This window comes from Coccinella septempunctata, chromosome 1 (assembly GCF_907165205.1).
Source record: "Coccinella septempunctata chromosome 1, icCocSept1.1, whole genome shotgun sequence".
NCBI classification, from domain to species: Eukaryota; Metazoa; Arthropoda; class Insecta; order Coleoptera; family Coccinellidae; genus Coccinella; species Coccinella septempunctata.
In genome coordinates this window covers 46,825,705-46,848,708 of record NC_058189.1, presented here as the reverse complement: position 1 = coordinate 46,848,708, position 23,004 = coordinate 46,825,705, and the positions used below count along the sequence as shown (strand labels likewise).

General features: G+C 33.1%; 1 protein-coding gene across 7 annotated transcripts in view; it reads left to right on the top strand.

Moving 5' to 3' along the window:
* LOC123322683 (ankyrin-3-like) overlaps window positions 1–23,004 on the top strand; it is a 116,244-nt gene that overhangs the window by 36,010 nt on the left and 57,230 nt on the right. For all 7 annotated transcript variants that reach the window (XM_044910665.1, XM_044910669.1, XM_044910668.1 and 4 more), the window contains exons 2-3: window positions 7,997–8,104; window positions 18,966–19,098. In XM_044910665.1, the coding sequence (XP_044766600.1) occupies window positions 7,997–8,104; window positions 18,966–19,098 (241 nt within the window). The remainder of the gene's footprint in view (window positions 1–7,996; window positions 8,105–18,965; window positions 19,099–23,004) is intronic.

Here is a 23,004-nt window from a genome sequence, read left to right as displayed (position 1 = left end):
AATCTAATTTCTAATTTTGACATATAAAGTGACACTTTTTAAAACACATTGACATTTTGAAACGTTTTTAAAAAGAATCTCCGAGAGAAGCTTTTAAAAGACGTTTTTGGTACTTTTAATTTGAATTCATAGCAACATCCAATTCAAAAGTAGAAAAAATATTGTGTGAAACACGTTGGGAAACCCTATTTTTCGAATTTCGCGTTCTTTTGTTTAATTTAATTATTGTTTAGTGAAACGGTGCAAAAGGCCATAATGGTTGCGCAATGAGCAACAGGATTGTTAATGCTTATATTTCACATTGAAAGTATCGCAATATTTCAAATTATTTCTGACTCTCATTCTATTCCATCATCTTTTTCCCCCAATGGAATAGACTTGAATACGCTCATTACTAAAAATATTGCTTTTCCCAACTGGTTGCACAAATAACTATTTGTTATTGTTTTTTGGACCTCTTCCTCTTTCATTGTAATTGTTTGGAAGCAATAAAGCACCTATCTATCTACCTATAAAAGAGAATGGGTTCAAATTAAAAGATCGAAAAAAATGACCAAGCAATTTTGCTGAAATCCCAATTCACGGTTTCCCTACGGACAGACAAAAAGTTCAGGTTTTATGACTTTACACACCTCACCATATAGAAGCAATAAACATGGTCGATTTCGATTTCGTGAAAAAAACCAAAAATTTTTATCGCTCAGTAACAACCAGGTATGTACTTTTCCCGCTTCAAGAAACTATGACAGTCTTCCACAGTGCAAATTAAATGAGCACTTCCTTCTTCAGGAAATGAATGCAGTGTAGTAGGTCGATATAAGTGTTGTAAAGTCGAGGATGTCACCAACAATTTAGGACAATTGTCTCGTTGAGGTTATTGTGCTGGTTCAGACAATTGCATTTGTTTTAGCAATAACGACATTTAATTGGTAAATAGTAAATATTATGCTCGGGCTCTCTTATTACCATGTAAACGAATTGGTGAATCCTTTCACTAAATATTTATGACATAATCAATTTTCTTCTGCATGCATGCTATGCAACTATACAATTTTATATCTAAATAACTTATTCAATATTTGCCATTTTTCTTAATTTCCGAGGATGGAAGGATTCTGATTGGAAACTTTAATTCATTCATGGAATAACACGATGAAAACATTTCTTATACTGGTAGGAACTTTCCTCCGTACCAACTCAAAATTTCTGTATGGGTGTTGATGTTCCAAAATTGGGATAGCTGTTTCTCTGGCACTTTTCGGAAAGGTTCTGAGTAAAGAAATTATGACGGGCGCGAATACTTCACAGTGATTCTTTCAACAAGAATCCACTTGGTATGAGAGTCCCAAACATGTAGGTTTTTCACTTCAGAAAAGACCTCTGTATAACATCTTTTCAACAATTCATCTTTTCGAATGAGCAAACCAATTTTTGGCGTCAAAATATAGCTGAAGATTTGTGATTTCATAATACTGCAGCCTATTGCTGAAATCACAATGCACTAGAAGTTTTGAACTTCGTATTGTCCTTAATGATTTATGTTCTTCAGAAAGGTTGCTTCAAGAGTAGCTTTCTTGCACCTACTCCGCCATAGACTCTAATCTAATTTAGACATCTAGATTAGTTCAAACAATTCAAGTATAATTTATTTCACATTATTTGTCAGAACGCTCTCCGACAAGGAAAATTCCTGCCGATTCTTTCATTGCAATTTTGTTAGAATCACGAATATCATTTATATATGCATGATTCAGTGTATAGCTATCAGAATTTTTGTTTTAAACTATAATGCTTTTTAAATAGACTTATGCTCGTGTTAGAGCTTCTACAACCTACAACTTGTAAAAGAACATTCCGTAAGATTGTGTTGCCTAAATCATGTCCTTATTTAGAATAACATCCAAAGACCTATTGCACGTACATCTATGCACTAAAAAATGAAATAATAATAATAATGCTTATTGGTTTGGTATACGATAAAACAGAACGTATCTTGCTAAATCTAAATCAACATATTTTTAATATAAACTTAAAACTGAATTATATGATTCGCACTAACATAAGTTATTTAATTAGCCGTATATCACTATCACAGTAGCTTCTACAGATGGTTGAAGGTAAACTGGATTTTCATCAAGTATCAGCCACATCTATTCAATATTTACAATTTTGTTCTTTTTGTTTATGTTCGTTGTTCAATTGAGCAAAGTGGGGAATTAATTCTCTCAATTCTGTAAATGCTTATCGACTATAGTTCTGAATCTGAGAATTTCTTCTTCTTCGTCGAGGAAGAAGAATATTACCCCAGAAGAACTTTTCGTCGATACTTCGATAATCTTATACCGAAGTTACACTGACAGCGTGAAACTTGATATAGCGTATTACAAGCATCGACAAATTGCGTCTTGAGGGAACCGATACTCATCTCACTTAATTGACTATCAAATTGCTCGCAGATATAAAATTATGTACTGCAATTTCATACTCAATTTTACACTATAGGTAATTGGAAAGATGATTTTTTCAGGTTATAAATCGATGAAGTGTACGAACTTATTAATCATCTGTCAATTAAAATGCGAGTGTGAATCTTTGATGGTTTGCGTTATACGAAATGAGATATGGCATAGGTTGAAACGTTGTTTTACTCAGATTATGATCAAAGATTGGAAAGTTTAGCATTTGGATTTTTTTGACAGAAGGTAGAACTCATCAAAATAAGTCGTTCAACCAAAAATTGTCCATATAAAAAAATATCCAAGATGGCTGAGATACAACTCCTAGAAGTTCGACAAAATTTCCTTGATTTTCAAGTACGGGACTATGGAAGGTGTCTCCGGCATCGCAAAAACGAAACAAAACATAAACATATGGCTGGACAATGAATGGTTCAGTACCAAGTTCATCGGATTAGATGCATCAGGTCAATTTTGAGAGAATCATTATTGTATCGTACAATTTGGGGTGTCAAAAAATGTAGAAAATCGAGGCAGTTTCTTGAAAGTGCTGATGTTAGTTATGTTGAAAAAGTGCTATGATGTTTCCCCATTTCATCCCATTTTTCGAAAATTGTTGGAATGTTTGAACAAGAAGATTGTGATGCCCATTGTGAAAAAATTCGTGAATAATTTAGACGAATTTTATTGGTGAGATTGTGAAGTATTATTCTATTTTTTACACTTGTGTCCTAAGTCTCTTCTACCAGTTGGTAGCGAAATGAGCCGTTTCTTAAAATCGTGTAAGTTACTTAAAAATAATGAAAACAATTCGGCAATCCTAAGTTTCCATTTTCATTATCACGTAAATATCGAACGAGCCAATATCCTGAACGAAACGATATGGTCGAATCAGGAGATAAGTTTTTTCTCACTGCTTTGCGATAATTCAGCTAACAAACAGTCTAGGGTTGTATAGCATCTATTTTAGAAATCATTTTCAATTTTTTTTCAACTTAGTCATTTTGAAAGTTTTGTATAGGTGATTGTTTGTGAAACGCTTCACCTTCAAATACACCCTTATTCTCGAGATATAATAAAAATGTGTTTTGCGACACGAAGTTCAAATAATAATAGTATCATGGTGTTTTATTATTTTTATTCTGGATGCTGCCACAGATCAAAAAAGAGCGAGATTCAATAGATTCACCTGGATTTATTGTGTGCTCATTCCTGAATTTCCTAAGAAAAACGATAATCTATAGATTTCAATGATTTCATTCAAATCTCTATTGTAGCTACATTATTATTGTGTGAAATTCCCAGACATCGTAGACACATTCAATGTCTGCCACGAAAACCACCTCTATCCGATTGTTCACTCATTATCGGTTCCACTTGCTGCCTTCAGCATATCCTCTTATTGTATTCAATCTCGTTTCTTATCTCGAACAAATGCTTTCGAAGCACCAATGCTGTCCTCCAGACTGCATTGTGAATAATCCCGAAATTCAATAGTTTCTCAGCCTCATCTACTCGCATACCTTTGCGAACAAAAATGATAACCTTCTATTATATTTTTACGCTCTATGATATGTTGAGTCGAACAAGAAATAATGAAAATTCCATCCATCCTCTTTACGGATATTACCTCGAAAGCTATGTCCGAAATTTGCGTGTTTTATTTGTACGTCGCATTCAACACAATGTAACTAAAAGTATCCTAAAGGGTATATTTTTATAATTATAGAGACAGAATCGAAACAAACTATAAACTGAAAATTTTGAGACTATTATATTATTATCATAATGATTTTGATTAGGTGTTTTATTCCGAAGGAATTTACAACTTTTGACATTCAATTATCGCGAACAGGCATGAGCCTCTGCGAATAATGCCTCTGCCTAATGAGCTGTTATTATCAATTCCCGATTATTTTTCTATATTCACATTGAATATTCTTATTTGTGTTATTATGAAAGTTTTCATAACTTTTGTTCACATAAGCTCTGAGGCAAAGATTCCAAAAAACTATTAAAAAAGATAAATCTGAAAGTAAACTAACTAACTGTCATGTTAGACCTTTGATTCGTCTGAAGATGCCTACTGCGAAACGTCCGATAGAATATTTATTTTTGGACGAGCAGAAAGCCAGAAAATTCCTAATGTTCAAATAGTACGCAGTTTAATAATAATAATAATTTATTTCCATCGAAATAATCACAATGTAACGTATACATATACTTTTAACACATTTATCCATTCATAAAATATCAACAACAAAAAATACCCTACTCGAAAAGTTATACAGGGTGAGTCTTTGACTCGCACATATATTTTAACAGTAGATTCTATAGATGAAACACTTTTTCCCATACCCGTTTTTTCCGATTTGGCCCTGATAAAAAGATATAGCCATTTTAAGTTTTCAAATGAGCTTTGCCACCCCTGAAAAACAAAATTACGTTCAGATCAACTGGCTTAATCTGTGACACTACACATCTGTGGATCTTTCTTCTGTAGATTCTTTCTTTTCTTTTCTTCCTTTCTTTCTTTAAACAGAATTGTATTTAGCCAAAGTACCCAATTTTTCAAATTTCACAAACACTTTTTAATTCTTGAAAATCAAATTACTCGAAAAAGGCGCATTATAGGAGAAAATATAAAAAATATTTTTATTTTACAGAACGTCCGAATATTCATTTGATAACGCCCAACTTATTTGAAAGAATTCAAAGAAACCAATCTTTGAATTTTTGGCATTTTGAGAAAACTGGAAGACGCGGGTGATATATTGTGTTCGAGAAAGATTAATCAAATAAATGAAAAACTATATTCCGAAATTCATTTCATTCGATAAAACCTTTTGTGAGATAGAACTAAAAATAATTTCTTTTATGGTTTTTCAGCAGCCTGTATCTCTTTAACCGAGCCGATTCCGAAAAAACTGTAAAGGAAAAAGTGTCTCTTTCGATCTCAAGAATCTACTGTTGAAAAATCTGTACGAGTCAAAGACCCATCTGTATGAATATTCATTATTCGGCACGATATATATTTCTCTACACAATTTTCTCGAAATGAAACACTCTGTGTATTATTGCTTATTATGATTGTCGACTCAATTTTGAACATTTTTATTAACCATATGTTTCATTTAAATTCATTAGGTTCCTAGTAATTGGCGTTTAAAAAGTGCGAGAATAATAGAGGCAAATGGTTTTATACCCGAAGACATTTTGGGATTAACACTCATTGAAAAACAGAGCACACAACCTCACCTGTATATTTCAACTTACCCCTGATACTTATCTAGATGTTCAACAGCAAGGGCGGATCCAGGATTTTTTTCTGGGGGGGGCACAACGGGCAGACGAGCAAAAAAATCAACAGTAAATGTAAAAAATGAACTTCACTTTTATTTTAAAGAGTTTAAGTATATCTAGAAAGATCCGTCCGTCTGGGGGGGGCACGTGCCCCCGTGCCCCCCCCCTAAATCCGCCCTTGTTCAACAGCTCGGACAGATTTATATGAGACAATTTTGATGACCCCTGTATATTTTGAAATAATGACTATTCTAGAAAATTTTCCTGACCTTGTATAAAAATTCCACTTCCACACACTCAGTAAATACTGAGTTCAACGAAATGGTAACATAAAAAGCATTTCTCTAATTTTCAAGTTGATAATGATGGAACTTGTGAAAGAGAATGCAGCAAGCATTTGAAAGGATGCAATCTGAAGAAAACATAGTCCACCGATGAAAACAAAGTCATCCATTATGTTCAACAATATATGCTAGAAATAAACTGACTGGAATAATTGACCAATTAACTGATGATGGCAGGTGAAATGGTTAACCTGTTTGGTTCACAGCGCATTACTCTACGTATGTAGGCATACGAGCATAAATGCAATAGACATTGCGTAATTGGACAAACAATGGAAGGTAGTGGAAGAAACAATAAAAGCCGAAGAATTCTCAAGTTTTATATTTGATCGATACAATTCCAAAGAACAGTTATAATTCATAATTATGTTATGCATACACGTGAGCAATGAAGGATTATTTTGATTTTCAAAATGCGATACTGAACATCACTTGTATATCAAGGTTTTACCGAACTTTTGGCAGAATTTTCTTGGTGATCGAATATTTGTTGCCTATTGAACGCCAGCTACTTCAAGTGGAATAATAAGCCTGAAAAGTGTGAAAATATAGCAAAAAAATACAGAATAATTGATAAGTTTTTGAATGCACAAGTATTCGTTTTTTTTAACGTTAACTATATTTCTCCCATCCACTTAACAAATTTTAACTTGGGTTATTTACACCTAAATACGTGCACAATTGAGGCGTAAATTGATAATAATAGAACGCTTTTGTATTTTTGTAAATGGGGTAGGTACCTACCGTTACGAATAGTTGGTAATGAAATGGTGTCGTTCATAATATTTTTGAAAGAGGACAAAATAAGAGTTCGATATACTACATACACTAAGGTAGCTGGGCATTATTTAAAGCAATCGTATTGTTTTCAGAGTTGATGCTCTGTTTGTTCGTAATCTTTTGAAACTGCTGGATTTCATCTGGTAATACGGAGTTCTTTTGACATAGTTTATTGATCAACCACTGTTGTACTCCAATACGCAAATATGCAGAGTGCAAATAAATTTAATTCGGTCTCTAATAATTATAAAAAAATTGGTGAAATGAAGAATTTTATTTTTCTGTTCAATGGATTTTCAGGACAAAATCAATTATACGCGAATAGAATATCATTCCCTTGCTACGACTATACCGAATGTTCGCATTATTGGAATTTTAAGGGAAGTTCAATATTCGAAAAATTATTGATAAATTTCACAGATAAATATTTTTCATGTTTCAACATTTGAAATTCTATCAAGTTAAAAAAAAGTTTCGAAGATATCTACCATTTTTCATTCTTTCTCAAAACAATCAAGGAAGAAAGTGCAGTTGAAAATGACTGAAAAATGAAAAATTGAACATTGCCCGAATGACTTGTTGTATAACTCCTATTTATCTGGAATGACTGAAGTGTTTTCAATATTTTTATATTATAATAATAATAATAATAATAACTGTTCTTTAATGGCCATCGACTGAAGTCCTTTTATATTATATTATATTATATTCGATAGAATCGAATTATTTGGTTCTGTTCGAAAAAAAAAATACCCAACCATTCATAACCAAAAAAAACTGCTTGGAAATTGGTTATTTTCCACTTTGACAATTATGGATCAACTTAACTTTATAAGAGAGATCTAAATGAAGAAAATTAAATACATTACAGTCTAAAACAGAAAACTTGAAAGAATTTGAAGTGGTTTGCAAATCAAAACTGCAATAAATAAATAATAGCTCCTTAAATAGTAAAATACTGCGAACACTCGGTCTATAGTTATAGAAAAAATAAATTATCCTTTGCTTCTATATGTCGTAGATGATTAATACTCATTTGTTCGAAATTTTAATACTCATCAGTAATTATAGTACTTATATATTGCACAACTGAAATTTCTTTTTACGTTACAGAGTGACTCCAACACTTCGTTTCTGAGAGCTGCAAGAGCCGGACAATTGGACAAAATTAAGGAATATCTGGATACGGGAATGATAAAGGACATAAACACTTCGAACGCTGTGAGTATTTTTAAAGGATACCTACTACCAAGTAATTGAAAAAATTTACACATGATAGAAATATGACTTGAATATTATTATACAGGGTCTTTAACTTTTAAATATTTTCAACAGTAGATTCTAGAGGCCAAAAGGAATACTTTCTTCTTTCGCCATTTTTTCCGATTCGGCCTAGATGAAAAGATATAGCCATTTTGCATTTTCATAATGAGCTATGCCACAGTTGGAGGAACAAAATTCCTTTTAGAATGACAAGCTAAATCTATGACACTAAACATCTGTGAATCTCTTCACACATAGTTGCATTCAGACAAAATACCCAACTTTTCTAATTCAACAGATATTTTTCGGAGCATTAAATGAAAAAATATAAAGAATTTTTTTGTTTTTCAAAATGATCAAATATTTATTAGCAAGCGGTTAATTTACCCTGAAGAGATGGGTTCTTTAAATATCTGATATTTGTGTATAATAAAATAATCTTTTGGGTCAAAATCTGGAAATCGATGAAGCCCTGAAACGGGTGCTTTTCGACCTATCTATCAATTAGGGTTTGTATTGCCAAGGTAATTCCGCACTTCCAAGCCATAACGGGGTCCAGCTCGATCATGTTGAAAATATATTCCTCTAATAGGTATCTATGCCTTGTAGCATTTCGGGTACAATATTTTGCCTTTTATTGTTGTTTCACTAATGAATTCACTTCGCATATTAGCTAATTATTGTTATCTTCTACACCTCCACTGATTTTTTAAGAAGATTCTTACGTTCAATATTTTTATTTTTTCACGATTTTCACGAGATATCTCAGTCTTGTTTATATGAATCAATTCAATTTTTCCAACTTTGTCGAATTTCAAAAATCCATAAAGAAAGAATTGTAGATGTCACCAATTCGTGTGGTTCCTTTCTAAAAAGCGAAACAGTTATTTAAAATTCGAACCACTTAATATGGGGATAAATGAATCCGGCCTTGGAATATACAGGGTGGTCCAGATCGTAACCAAGAAATTTTAACCATCTACATCAAAAATAAGCCCTAGTTTGTCATATAAATATATGTCGAGAAATGTTTCCTCTCCGAGATATGGGGTGTTAAAATTATAGAAAAAAAAATATTTTTTATTGATAACTTTCACACTGCTTGAAATATTTTTATGAAATTTGAGACATAGGTTTTGAGCGTCAAGGAGCACTTTTTGCAAAATATCATTTCTTTTCTATTCTACCAGTGGCGTCCGTACTGCAGCGAGACTGAATATTTTTTAAAATAAAAATATAATACGCCACTAGTTTTTCCGACAATGAAAATTACTGTTTGAATCCTTATTTAATTTGGAGCAAATTCGGTCTCTTGACTTTTTGCTGTACGAGGCACCGTTTCCGGTTAAAAAAATTAAACACATTCTCATGCACGAAGAAATCGCCAAAATTTGATATAGCAAAAATAGTCTTATTATTATTATGTACCTACCATATCAAATTTTGGCGATTTCTTCATGCATGAGAATGTGTTTTATTTTTTTAAGCGGAAATATCTCTGTCTCGTTTTTCTCGACACTATACAATCGGGGACAAAACGTATGTAATACTCTCTTTACTGTCGATATTAATTTCGTACATATTCAAACCTGAACATAAAAATGAATGGAATTCATTCATGCATATCGAATAACAAATTAATGAATATACGCGTATACACAAGTCACGGAGGTTAGTCTGCTATTTTTGGTTTGGTAATTAATTTAAGGCGTATAAATATGAATAATGTAAATATGTGTAAATTTTGTGATGAGTTGATGATAGTGAGTATGCGTTGCGGTCGGATTGAAATGTACTTCGATCCGTTTACGACCAATTAACAAAATAACGTAAAAGCGTATGGACCGATTCGTCATTTTTAACTATTCGTAACATCATATGTACGTGACAGACGCTCAAAAATGTCCTATTCTACTTTACATCGGAAATTGATCTTGCAAAATTGAGATGATATTATAAAAGTGGGACAAGACTTTTTCGAAGAGAAAAAATTAAGAGTCTGTTAGTTATATCGATAGAAAATGATGTTATTCAAAATAATTGATCATTTTTGGAAGCTTTGAAAATTTTGCCTTTGTTGCATGTGTTTGCCTTTCACGGGATTGAAAGCATACTTATTGGTTTTTAACAAATGGCCACATAAAATTCCTTAATTAATGATGAATTTCCTTCCATTTAATATTGCATCTAAATTTCTTTCCACTTGAAGAGATATTCAAAGGTTAAACAAATTTTTTCAGCAGATAGCTTCGTAAAGGTAAAATAAGGTTGACTGAAATAAGTTAACTGAAGTTAAGATCATGAAACATTCTGACGGTTTTTCCCATTTGCGAATTTCATCGAATCATCGGCGACGGCTAAATAAATAGCCTTTTCTATGCGAAAAAATTTAATGCGTCTAGGATCTATCCTGAATTATTCACAGAAGGGTTATTATTCCCAACAAAGCTCAACAGGCTTCTCCCAATGGGTTTATAATGAAAATTATTTTATTGATTCGTATTCCTATGATTTCTAGTTCTAAAGATATTTGAAAACATAGGCGTAGACAGTTAGGGGCCAGGGTATGCACGACCTCTCTTAAAGTTTCGGTGCCTCCAGATATTGAAATCAACATAATTTTCAAGCAAGCATGCATTAAACTGCACTAAACTAACCCGAGTCCTTCCTCCTGAGAAAATCCTAGCTATGCCAATGTTTTAAACACTTTCTAAACACGTTTTCCCGTTTATTAGAACGCCAACTATTTAGCAATGAGAGTAGGAATGTATAATTCAATAACAATAGAAAAAATGAAAATTGTTGATATGACTGCAATTACCATTAGCTTAATTGATTTTCTTTTAACAAATAATAACCAGTGAACTCATGTGGAAAATTTTGATGCGTTGTTTTACATTCAATTGTTTTTTTTTACAACCAATCCTTTCCATAGAGGGAAGTAGGAATAATTTATCTATAAGAAAAAATGAAAAAATTGTCTCAGATTAAGGTTTGTCAATTATTGGGTCCTATATTTGTCCGTGCATTGGATTTTATATGCGAATTTATTTATATGTATCTATATCGAGAATGGGTATTTTCCTAAATTTCAAAATATATGTCATTAAATTCCTTATAACTCAAATATATCGAAATATATTTTTTTCGAATTTTTACATATTGTATTTTGTCTATATTCACTTACGAGAATTCTGATTTCAGAAGTGCTCTCTTATGAACATTCTATGTCATTTTCACAATCCGGCAACGCCCATCGAGTCAATAATGGTCATTAAAGTTTTCTAATCAACATAGACGTAATAAATATCAAGTTTTGTGATCACATTTGACAAGAAAAACAAACAATGACACAAAATGTCATCGGTTTTAAGAAGGTATAGACGCAGATTACAGAAACAATTTTATGTAATCTTTGGATATCTTCTTGATCGGTTCCACTGTTGTCGAATTAACAAAAATTACTTTACTTTAGTAAAGGCATTCTACGTCACAAGCTTTCACATATTCGAATGTTTACTAAGTTTCGAAGGGTGTATTTCTGAAATTTCTGAATTTTGAAGCGAATCTTTCACGTGTTGGATAACTATTGGAAAAGGGTTTCCATAAATAATTTTAAATTCGATTTTGGAGTTTTAGGAAACTTGTCCATTTGTTAACACCATAGTTTCAAGTTAATTTTAGGTTTATTTATTTCATGACTGTACTCGAAAATATTTTTCACCTCAATTGTTGTAGAAATTGCTGGTTCCGCTAGATCAAAGCTAAACTATCAGTACCATATCCATAATCAATTGTTTATACAGATTCTGATGACACCTAAATTTCAAACCAATTTTTGTAATATAATTTATCACCCCACATTTTCTTGCTTTCAAATTGTTGAAAAATTTTCTGTAAGCTCAACGTCAAATCCACAGGACCGAATAGATAATCGAGTGTTCTATTCAGAATCTAATCTCACCATAATTTTAGGCTAATTTATTACCCTAGTGAAACATTTTTGCTCCCAGTCCTTGAAAAAATAACGGAATCTGCTAGCTCAACGCTCAGCTAGCTGAACCAAATCGATAGATCTGTTGTTTATCCAGAACCTGTTCACACTAGAATTCCAAACTAATTTTAGCCTTAATTATTAACCTAGCTTAACTGTAAAGCTAGCAGAACAAATTTAAAAAATAATATCGAAAGTAAACAGTATAGGTTCAATTGACCCTAGAATTATGATGTGATCTGCAGATTCAGTGTCGATTATCGATTTGGTCCAGATAGTTTGACGCGAAAAGTTTTTCTTAAGGGAAATAATAAAATTTGCTCAAACTTATGGCCAGAAAAAATCCAAAATTCCATGCAACTCGAAGGTTGCTCATTTAGTATCCAGATTTTTCACCGTTTTCTTTTTGTAGAATCGATCTTCACTCACTAAGCATCTACATATTCATGATTACCTACCTCTTCCCTATTCAAAAATGTTTGGGGTTGGTGCCACCTCATGGGGGTGGTTTACCAACTCATGATGGAAATGCATCCCCCTCTAAGCAAGTTAACTTGTGTTTTCAAATTCTTCGCTTCTGAGGGGTTCGAATTTTTATTGGGACACCCTGTATATATTTCATTGGTGGCATATCGAAAGAATCGCACAATGACCTGAGAAAAATCATTTACTGAAATAATAATGTTCTATAACCTATTTCATTCAAAATTTTTGTTCATGTTTGTTCAAGTTTGATCAAAGCTCACAATTTATAGGATACACGATAGGGTAATTTCCTCAAAGGAAGCTTTAAGATTATTTCCATAATTCGAAGGACAGGGATTCAAAGAGTTTTTTCGCAAACCAAATCAAATCCCTTATGAAATATACAAGCATATGTGATAAGGGTGGACCATGTTGTAATGAATAATCAAAATCTATGATTATTTATTTTTTTGTCCTATAAGGGATTTCTATGATTTGCCTGGTACACTGCAAGTCGTATTATAATACGACGTATTTTATACAGTCAAATTCTAAAAACATCACGTACAATAACAATAAGACTAAGAAGCGTCAGGCGTATCATAACGCGTCTTAAATAATCAGTCATATTGTCCGATTTTCATTTACTTTGTTAGTTTTACAATTCGCCTAGTCATATTGAAAAAGCCTGAGCGTATTATAATAAGACTGATATTATGATAAGCCTGCAACATATAGGTACACTAATGAAATTCAAAAGTATGGAAATATGGAAATAATTTCTCCTATCCATGAAGAGATGCCATGCTATTGAGCTGTTGAAAAGAAATTGAAAGAAACTTATAATTAGATGAAGTATTTCTTCCCGTATATCTTGTTATCTTTATAGAGTGTACATAAACAAACTGAAAATTCTAATTTAACTCGACGTCGAACGGAAATTACGTAAACCACTAGCGCAACGGGAAGCTATTCATTGGGGCTATTCAGACCGATTCGGATGTGGAAACGTCATTCTGTAACCATAGTGCTCCTTCACGTGAAACAGGTGCTATTGAAGAAAATTCTTGGCAGAAATCTAAATCCATTGTCATTTTTACGGTTTCCTTTATGAAGCCCTAAAATTCAATATCGGTGTAGATGCGTCATGATGTTTCTATGGGTTCGTAGCAGTGTTTACATCTAAAAGATCCTTCAAAGGAAATGTTTATCCCGAAAGCCAATTATGGTGTTAGAGAGTCTTTTCTGTACGCTTTCATCTTATTTTCTTCTTATTATTTTCACAGGAAAGTAAGTCTAGCATAAAGAACAAATATCATATGTTGCTTTGTAATAACCCATAGCCAGAAAAATGTCAAACAGCTTTGACTATTCTAGTTATTTATTCGTAAAAACATTCAAAAAGAAAATTTTTATGAAAGACTCACACATAGGATTCATTGATATCGGTCACATCAATCCTTATATTTGAAGAAAGCGGAAACCAGTTAATTGGCCAGCAGGTATTTCATGTATCGATTGAAATTTATTCTGGGAGGATTCTGCATCTCTTAATCAACTTCTTAGGGTTTTCACTCCCAATCTCTGAAACAAAATCAATGAAAAATTAAATAAACGACCTGCTCCTGCGCAAATTCTTGCACTTATTTGTCAGGAAATGACAAATGAAATTATAATTTTATGTTGTAACAATTAATGTCAAACAAAAGATACAATTCAGAAGATTTTCGAAAATTGATTTTTCGTCTGATTAAGGAGTCTGATATAGACTCCGAAACGTTACAACATAAAATTATAATTTCAACGTTCTTTATTTTCAGTTCATTGTCAGGCAACAATTTTTTCTAGTTGATTTGCTCCTGACAAATTTGTGCAAGAATTTGAACAGGAGCAGGTCGTTTATTTCATTTTTAATTTATTTTGTTTCAGAGATTGGGAGTGAAACCCCTAAGAAGTTTATTGGTATTTCATGTTATTGGTATACCTTCACTCACCTGAAATGCTATTGTGATAGCGAAACACGTGTCGTGATTCAAAAACTCATTTTTGAGAAAGACTTACCCTATTTTTTGAAAAGTAATCGACCGTTATATTTAATACTTAATCAATTAATGTTGAAATTAAACATAAATAAAGAAGAATTCAAGACATCTTTCTTTCTGTGTGGGTTTTGTACCACAATCTGATCAGTTTGGCTATTACAATCTGATGTGTTCTTCATCTTCGATTTATCTTTTATTGACTTTTTAGTTTTTATGTACCTAGTATTTTGTAGTTTGAATGATAATTTGATAATTTGTTGTGGCCTTCAAAAAGTGTAAAATTTACTCGAACCTTTTTTTTTTTGGTGTAGCATGGGGAAAATCTGCAAGTCAGACGAACCACCCTCTCCTGAGGGGGAACAAGTGTGGGGATTCTCACTCTCCTGAGCTCGAGACCCACTAAAAACCCTTAACTGCTTCTTGAATATTGGTTCCGGGCATTTGCCTATAAACCGTTCATCTCTTGGTCGGTTTTCTTCTCGCACACTATCTTGCTGGGATTTATGTGTTTATCATGTATTGGATAACACTTCATTGGATTTTTCAATAAGTTTATCTTCTTATTTTAATCTCTTCTTAATTGATCTCTTGGTCTCCTTCGCTAAATTCGCATTCTTCTTTTGTCTTCCTCTGGGTCGTAGTCCACTAGTCTCCTAAGTTCTTGATTCGGATGGTTTTTCGCTGTTTCGAATAATTTCTCTGCTTTTCTGTTCATGAATTCCGTTATGGTTTCCCATTTTAGGTCCCTATAAATCTGTCTATTCCTGACAAACCAATGTGCATTTATTGCACATCGTAGCAGCTTGTTTTCAGTGGCCTGAATTCTTTTGATATGGCTCTTTGCCGCGAAACCCCAGGCAACTGATCCATAAGTCAGTGGAGGCCTAGCAACGGCTTTGATTATCTTCAATTTTGTCTCTTTCGACATGTGGCTTCTTCTTCCGATCAGAGGGTACAGTCTATTCATCGCTGCTTTCGTTTTGTCGATTCATTGTTTGATATGACTTTTGCAAGTAAGTCCTTCGTCAAGCGTTATTCCTGAATATTTGGCTTCATTTTTCCAGTCGATTTCTTCGCCGTCAACTTCGAGATTCGTTGTGGGTCGCAGTCTTCTCTTCTGTAGTAATATTGCTTGGCTCTTTTGTCCATTGAGCTTGATTTTCCACTTTATGCACCAGTCATTTGTTTCGTCAATCGTTTCTTGTAGCACTCGTTCTATTACTTCTGGGTTGCGGTGTCGAGTTGCTATGCCTGTGTCCTCAGCATATAACGTTAGCATGGTTCTTGGATTTTTCGGAATATCGTGGATGTATATGTTGTACAGAAGTGGCCCAAGTACTGATCCTTGGGGTACTCCTGCCTCTATATCTCTTGTTGAGGAGCATTCTCCTCCCACTTTCACGTAAAGTCTTCTATTTTTGAGATAATTCCTGATCAACTTGCATATTTTGATCGAATATCCAGCACATCTCATCTTATATATTAATCTTTCATGCCATACTCTGTCGAATGCTCTGGCGACGTCTAGTAAAACAAGACCTGTAGCTTGTTTATTTTGGAATCCCTCTGTAATGTATTCTGTGAGCCTTAATAATTCAACTTCGATATTCTTATGTCCTGAGGATATATACTTATTCGGAAAACCGCGCCCCTCTTGACTGCACACTTTCAGCCGCCAAAAACAAAAAAGAATATTGAATTTCCATCAGAGTGTAACTTCTATAGTTATTACCATTGAGTATTAAACCCGTTTAATACTCAATGTTAATATTGAAGTTATAAGATCAAAGTTGAAGAACGGTGAAAAAATATTCTTCAAATTTTTCATTATGTACGAAGGCGTAGAAGGGCCATATAATATTTTAAAAATATTTTTCCTTAAATTCCGACTTTGAACTCGGAATTTTGTTAAATTCCGACTTTGAACTCGGAATTTTGTTAAATTCCGACTTTGAAGTCGGCATTTAAATTCCTACTTTGAAGTCGGAATTTAGTTAAATTCCGACTTTGAACTCGGAATTTTGTTAAATTCCGACTTTGAACTCGGACTTTAGTTTATATTCCGACTTTGAACTCGGAATTTTGTTAAATTTCGACTTTGAACTCGGAATTTTGTTAAATTTCGACTTTGAAGTCGGAATTTAAGGAAAAATATTTTTAAAATATTATGTGGCCTTCGTAATCATCAGCTTTTAAGTTCAGAAACTATCTTAGGTACGATAAAATGCGTTTTAGGTTTGAAAAGTACAGAAAGGTGATAGAAAACAATTAATCTAAATTGAAGTGGTATTACATTTTTACATATAAACATACTCGTATATTATAGTTTTCGTGTTGAGTAGGAAGAAGATTTTTTTCTTAATTTTTGTATTTCTTCATATTTCTTGTGAAATGATTGGATGAATAAGGCTGAAGAAGTTAAAATTCTTTTTATCAGAACACTCAACAATTGTTCCACAATTATTTTTGACTTGATCCTGAAATATGTAGGTGTTTTGATCTAATCTATTCAAGCGGTTGTGTCATTTGTACTTGAAATAATTCTAATTACGGAAATAATTGACTTATATTTGGAACGAATTGCGATGGGATAACGTCATAGTGCTTGAGATTAATCAGGAACTCCATAAATATGAAGTGGAAAATTGAACGAATGCCTTTTCGAGTAGGAAAAATATAATTTTGGAAAATCAATCAGACAAATTGAATTCTCTAGAAATCATGATAGAATTTGTAGAATGTACCATAAATTATTCGAAGGTTTTACATGATTATATTGCAACAAGAAAAGCCATATTGCATTGACGCGACTGTTACTGGATGAAAATTCATAACGTTTCTCGTACCAAATGAATTTATTCTCAAATGATCAAAAGGATAACCTATAATTCGTAGAAATGGAATTACCTACAGACGTACTTTTCACTACTTAATATGAATTATAACCACTACACGAGTTTCGCCCTTAGGCAAAATAGCATCTTCAGGTTGGTGAAGGTAGATATGCCCTCACCTAATTACTTGAGGTTTTATTGTGCAATCCTCTAAATAGGCTGATAATAGTTATTCAAGAATCGTACTGGTTGCAGAGACCATATAATATATTTAAAATATCATATGGCAAAACAAGAATTACTTATTACCTATACAATTTGGGTCACGAGATGTTGACCATAACCTAATGGTGAATGCATGTCACCTAGACCTTTCAGAAATGTTGCTGTTTTGTACCCTAAGGTTATAAGTTTCGGGGATACAGGGTGATTCATGGATTTCGACAAAAATTGTGGATGACTAGTCCGATTTTGACGAATTTTGTAGGATAATATACTTCCAATAAACCTTTGAGATGCCACATGTAATTCCAATATTGTCAGGACAGTACTCAGAATATTGAGATTAATTTTTCAAATGTCGAATCTATATTTTTTGGATCAGTTAAAAAACTTTTGTTTTCAGAATTAAAAAACTAATATTTTTTTGATTGAATTTAATTTTCACTTCGCATGGCACACTTTAGTCCAGAGAGTGCCCACTTTTCAATCAATTATTCTTTATTCTGAATCAACAACACGCACCAAGTTTTGAAGCACGTTGCATAAAAATGTTTTTGGAAAGTTTGTTATTGAAATATGAATTCTTTCAGAAATTATAAACTCTTAGCCAGAATGACGTGTAATAGTCTTTTTCGAATTCAATTCAATTGCAAATAAGGGATATTTTCTGAGCAACACTTCTTCATATTGTAAAGGAAACACACTGACGGAATAATTCAAAGGGGGTACTTTACAGAAATTGAGAGGGGTACTTCAGTGCCTAGGGAGAATCAGGATAATATACTAAAATAATATATTTTTTAGGCAGCGAGCTAGAACATTTGGTGTGCATTGATGAAAAATAATTGGAAAGAGGACTTTTTATTTTTCAACATATACAGAAAATATGGTTCTTTATATTTGAGAGATAAATTGCAATATTTTGAAAAGTCTCCCTATCATTTTAGGATTGCAAGTGACCTGTTAAAGGGGTATTGTAAGCAAGCTTACAAAATTTCACGAAATCTGACCACTTTCTCATGTTATGGATATATACTAAATTCAGGGCAAAATCTATAAATCACCCTGCATCTCCGTTACTAATAATGGACACAAATGCTACAAAAGAAGCAACATTTCGGAAAGGCGTAGATGACCTGCAGGATATGGCCAACCGACCGTGAAACGCCTGAAATCAAAGATAAACCAGAGTTGACCAAATAATATTATTTGCTTGACATCACTTACTGTATTACTCCTAATTGAACGAAATAATATTTCAGAACGGCTTGAACGCTCTCCATCTAGCTGCTAAAGACGGACATATCGAAATTGTACAGGAGCTGCTGAAGAGAGGTGCAATTGTTGATGCTGCAACAAAAAAGGGAAACACAGCCTTACACATAGCTTCTCTTGGTAAGATCAAAAATATTTTGAAAGATTGTTTTCAAAGGTGAGGTGAGGCTTTTTTTCGATAGAAGGTAGAAGTCATCAAAATACGTCATTTTCGTATTGTTTTTTTTTTATAAAATATTCAAGATGGCTGATCTACAATCCCTAGAATTTCGACAAAATTTCATTCAATTTCAAGTACGGAAGGTGACTCCGGCATTGGAAAAACGAAACAGAACATGAACATATGGCTGCAAAATGAATGTTACACCCGAGTTGCATCAGGTAACTTGAAAAAACTGTTGTATCGTGTGATTTGGGGTGGAAACAGTGTAGAAAATTGGGACAGTTTTCCTATTGAAAATGCTTATGTTGACAAAGTGCTATGATTGTTATCCTTTTTCACCCCATTTTTACGACGATGGTTGGAGGGTTCGAAAAAGAATATTTTGGTGACCGTTGTGGAAAAATTGGTGAATAATTCAGACGAATTTATTAGTGAGTTCTTGAACTAATATTCTATTTTTTTTACTTGTGCCCCAAGTCACTGTCAGTTGGTATCGAAATGAGCCATTTCATAAGATCGATAAAGTTACTAAAAAATGAGAAAATTCGGCAATCCTAAGGTGTCATTTTCATTCCCACGTAAAAATCGAACTGGCCGATATCCTAAACGAAACCTGAGTCAGTCATCACGGGAAAAGTTTTTCCATTGCCATGCGATAATTCAGATAGGAAATGATCTAGGGTTGTATTAAGAACTATTCAGTATTTATTTTTGATTTTTTATTCTATTTTTGTCATTTCGAAAGTTTTGTATAGGTGATTTTCGGTTAAGCGCTCACCGTCACCCTCGAATACACCCTATATAAATCTTTGCTATGGGGCTTCTCGCATAGCTTTTATTCGCCAACTGTATTCTTGATAAACGTGACGGGAACCTATGAAATAAACTGAAAAATTTGTTGATACTCACACCAAGTCACCAAGAGTAAGTCGCAGAATATGTACATATACCTATGTATATACCCATAACATAAGTAGGTAGTGATAGATATACTCTTCACTGGGGGTGCCAATAAGCCCGAAACTATGCAAAGAGATCAGTTAGTTCGATGTTTTTGAGGTTGCTCATTAGATTTTATCGTCTTCAAGTTCCCTGTAAACGGAAATGCAATGCTCAACAATGATTTATTTTAGGAGTATTTGCTTCTAGATGTTTATTCTGGTCAGATAGCAGAGTATCTGTGAAGTTTCAGTGGATATCCTTGTTTAAAAAAAAAAAATAAAGATTTTGCTAGAAAAATATATTCAATTGAGCATGTGAGAAAATCTAGGTTTGACAAACAGAGAAAAAATATTAAATTGGAAAAAATTTAAAATCTCGGTGAAGCTAGTAGGTAATTGGTTGGTCCCCCACTAGCATAGTTTGCTCCAGATTCTATTTCCAAAGAGGAAATTTGTTTAGTCATCTCTGTCAGACATGTTCGATGCGATTCAAGTCTGAAGAGCGAGCTGGCCGGTCCAAGCTTTAATTTAAATGCTTCCAGCATTTCATTAAATAGGCAACTAGGATAAATATGGGCATTGTCGCCAATCAAAATGAAATTTTCTCGAATATATATGCAACTCCCCAACTTGATAAAAGGACCTGAAATACTCACAAATACTTTTTTCTGTGCATGACTATGATCAATGTTGCAATAACAAAGACTATAGATAAGGTCCTTTCGTTTGCATAAAAAGTGTAGCACTTTTATACACTCGGTGTTATTTGCACTCGATTTTAGTATTCGTTTGCTGATTGGATTTACACCAGTGTAGTTTATCTACACCTAGTCAAAAGGAGGTGTAATATTAGTGTTATGTGGTGTGAAATGCAAAATTTGATATTAATGTCACGGACGTCACAGTAATCTACTTCAAAATGGATACGATTAAATTTAAAATTTGCAATAAGTTCATCACTTTACAAGAGGATGAAAAAGTAACACATCTTCTGAGAAACGTAACCATATTTCGAATTCGAATTATTTGTCTATGAGCGTGACAACCTAACGTCAGTGTTTTTTTCATTCGTTTGCGCAATTACACCGAAAATCAGCTGATTTGAAGTGTAGTGTAGATTACACTACACTGAGAAACAGACGAAAGGACCTATAGTCCATCCAAGAATGATTGACATCCCAGTAGGACTTGAAAGTCCAGACGCAGCTCAAATCTGGTCATAAAAGATCTTCAATAATTTCTGTAGTGTCAATCACTACAGAGTGGAATATTTCAGTATAACCTAGAAGAGTATTTGAAAAAAAGAAATATTCAAATTCAGAGCATATTAATCAGCAATCAAAATTGATATAATTATCTTTCCAATTTGTTGGATTGAATTGACAATGTAAACAGCTCTACAAAACTCAAATTACCTTCGGTCAGTGCATAGATTCACAATAATTGGTCTGTGGATCGCTGTTTATTCACAATACCAACCTGAATTCCGCAACAAAAATCTGAACTAATGGTCTATTACCAACTTAAATTCGATTTTCCATAGCCACCCGAGATCATTCTTGAATGGACTATACAGCGTGGTCCAGATCGTAACCAAGAAATTTTAACCACGTATTCTACATCAAAAATAAGCCCTAGTTTATCATATAAACATATGTCGAGAAATGTTTCCTCTCCGAGATACGGGGTGTTGAAATTATAGAAAAAAAATGTTTTTTATTAATTACTTTCACACTGCTCGAAATATTTTTATGAAATTTGAGACATAGGTTTTGAGCGTCAAGGAGTACTTTTTGCATTATATCATTTCTTCTCTTTTCTACCAGTGGCGTCCGTACTGCAGCGAGACTGAATATTTTCAGATGAAAATATGATACGCCACTGGTTTTTCCGACAATAAAAATTACTATTTAAATTCATAGTCAAATACAAAACCAAAAACAACGAGGAAAATTAATTTCGAGAAACTTTCAAAATTAATGAGTGATGAGGACTGGGCTGATGTATTGATGATAAGCGAACCACAAGAATCATATAATCTATTTTTTGAAAAGTTGAATACGTACATTTCCAAAAGCACTAGCACAGAAAACCTTAAATCATGTAAACATAAAAAACTTAAGCCTTGGATCACGGCAGGTTTAATCAATTCGATAAATGAAAGGAATAGGTTAAAAATAAAATTGCGGAAAAATTATTCAGATCAACTAGAGTCTCAATACAAGAACTATCGAAACAAACTGAACTCCTTGCTAAAACAAACGAAAACTGATTATTACCAAAATGAAATCACTAAAGCGGATGGAAATTATACAAAGATTTGGAAGATAATAGATGATATTACGGGAAAACAACGAACTCGAACATTAGAAAATACTACTATAGATAACGGAGAAGGTGGGGCAGTCACTGAAAATAAAGAAAAAGTAAACTTCTTCAATAAATACTTTGTTACTCTGGGTGAAAGAATGGCTGAAAAAATTGAAAAAACTGGTTTACCTAAGATCTTGCAGACGGATACTTCCATAAAGAATTCGATATTTTTAAAACCAGTGACATCTAATGAAATAATTGGTCTTATGTCGAATTTAAAGAATAACTGTTCGCCTGGACCCGATAATATATCTTCCAAAATTATAAAACAGCTTCATAAATACATTGTAACACCATTAGTACACATCATCAATCTAAGCTTTGCGCAGGGTAAAATTCCGACACAATGGAAGCAGTCTCTTGTCACACCGGTCTATAAAACAGGAGATCCGACTCAAATTTACAACTACAGACCAATTTCTGTTATTAGCAATTTCGCCAAAATATTCGAACAATCTCTAAAAAATAGAATAACCAAATTTTTCAATGAAAATAAAATAATTACAGACAGACAATTTGGCTTCTTCGTGAAGTACAGAGGATGCGATC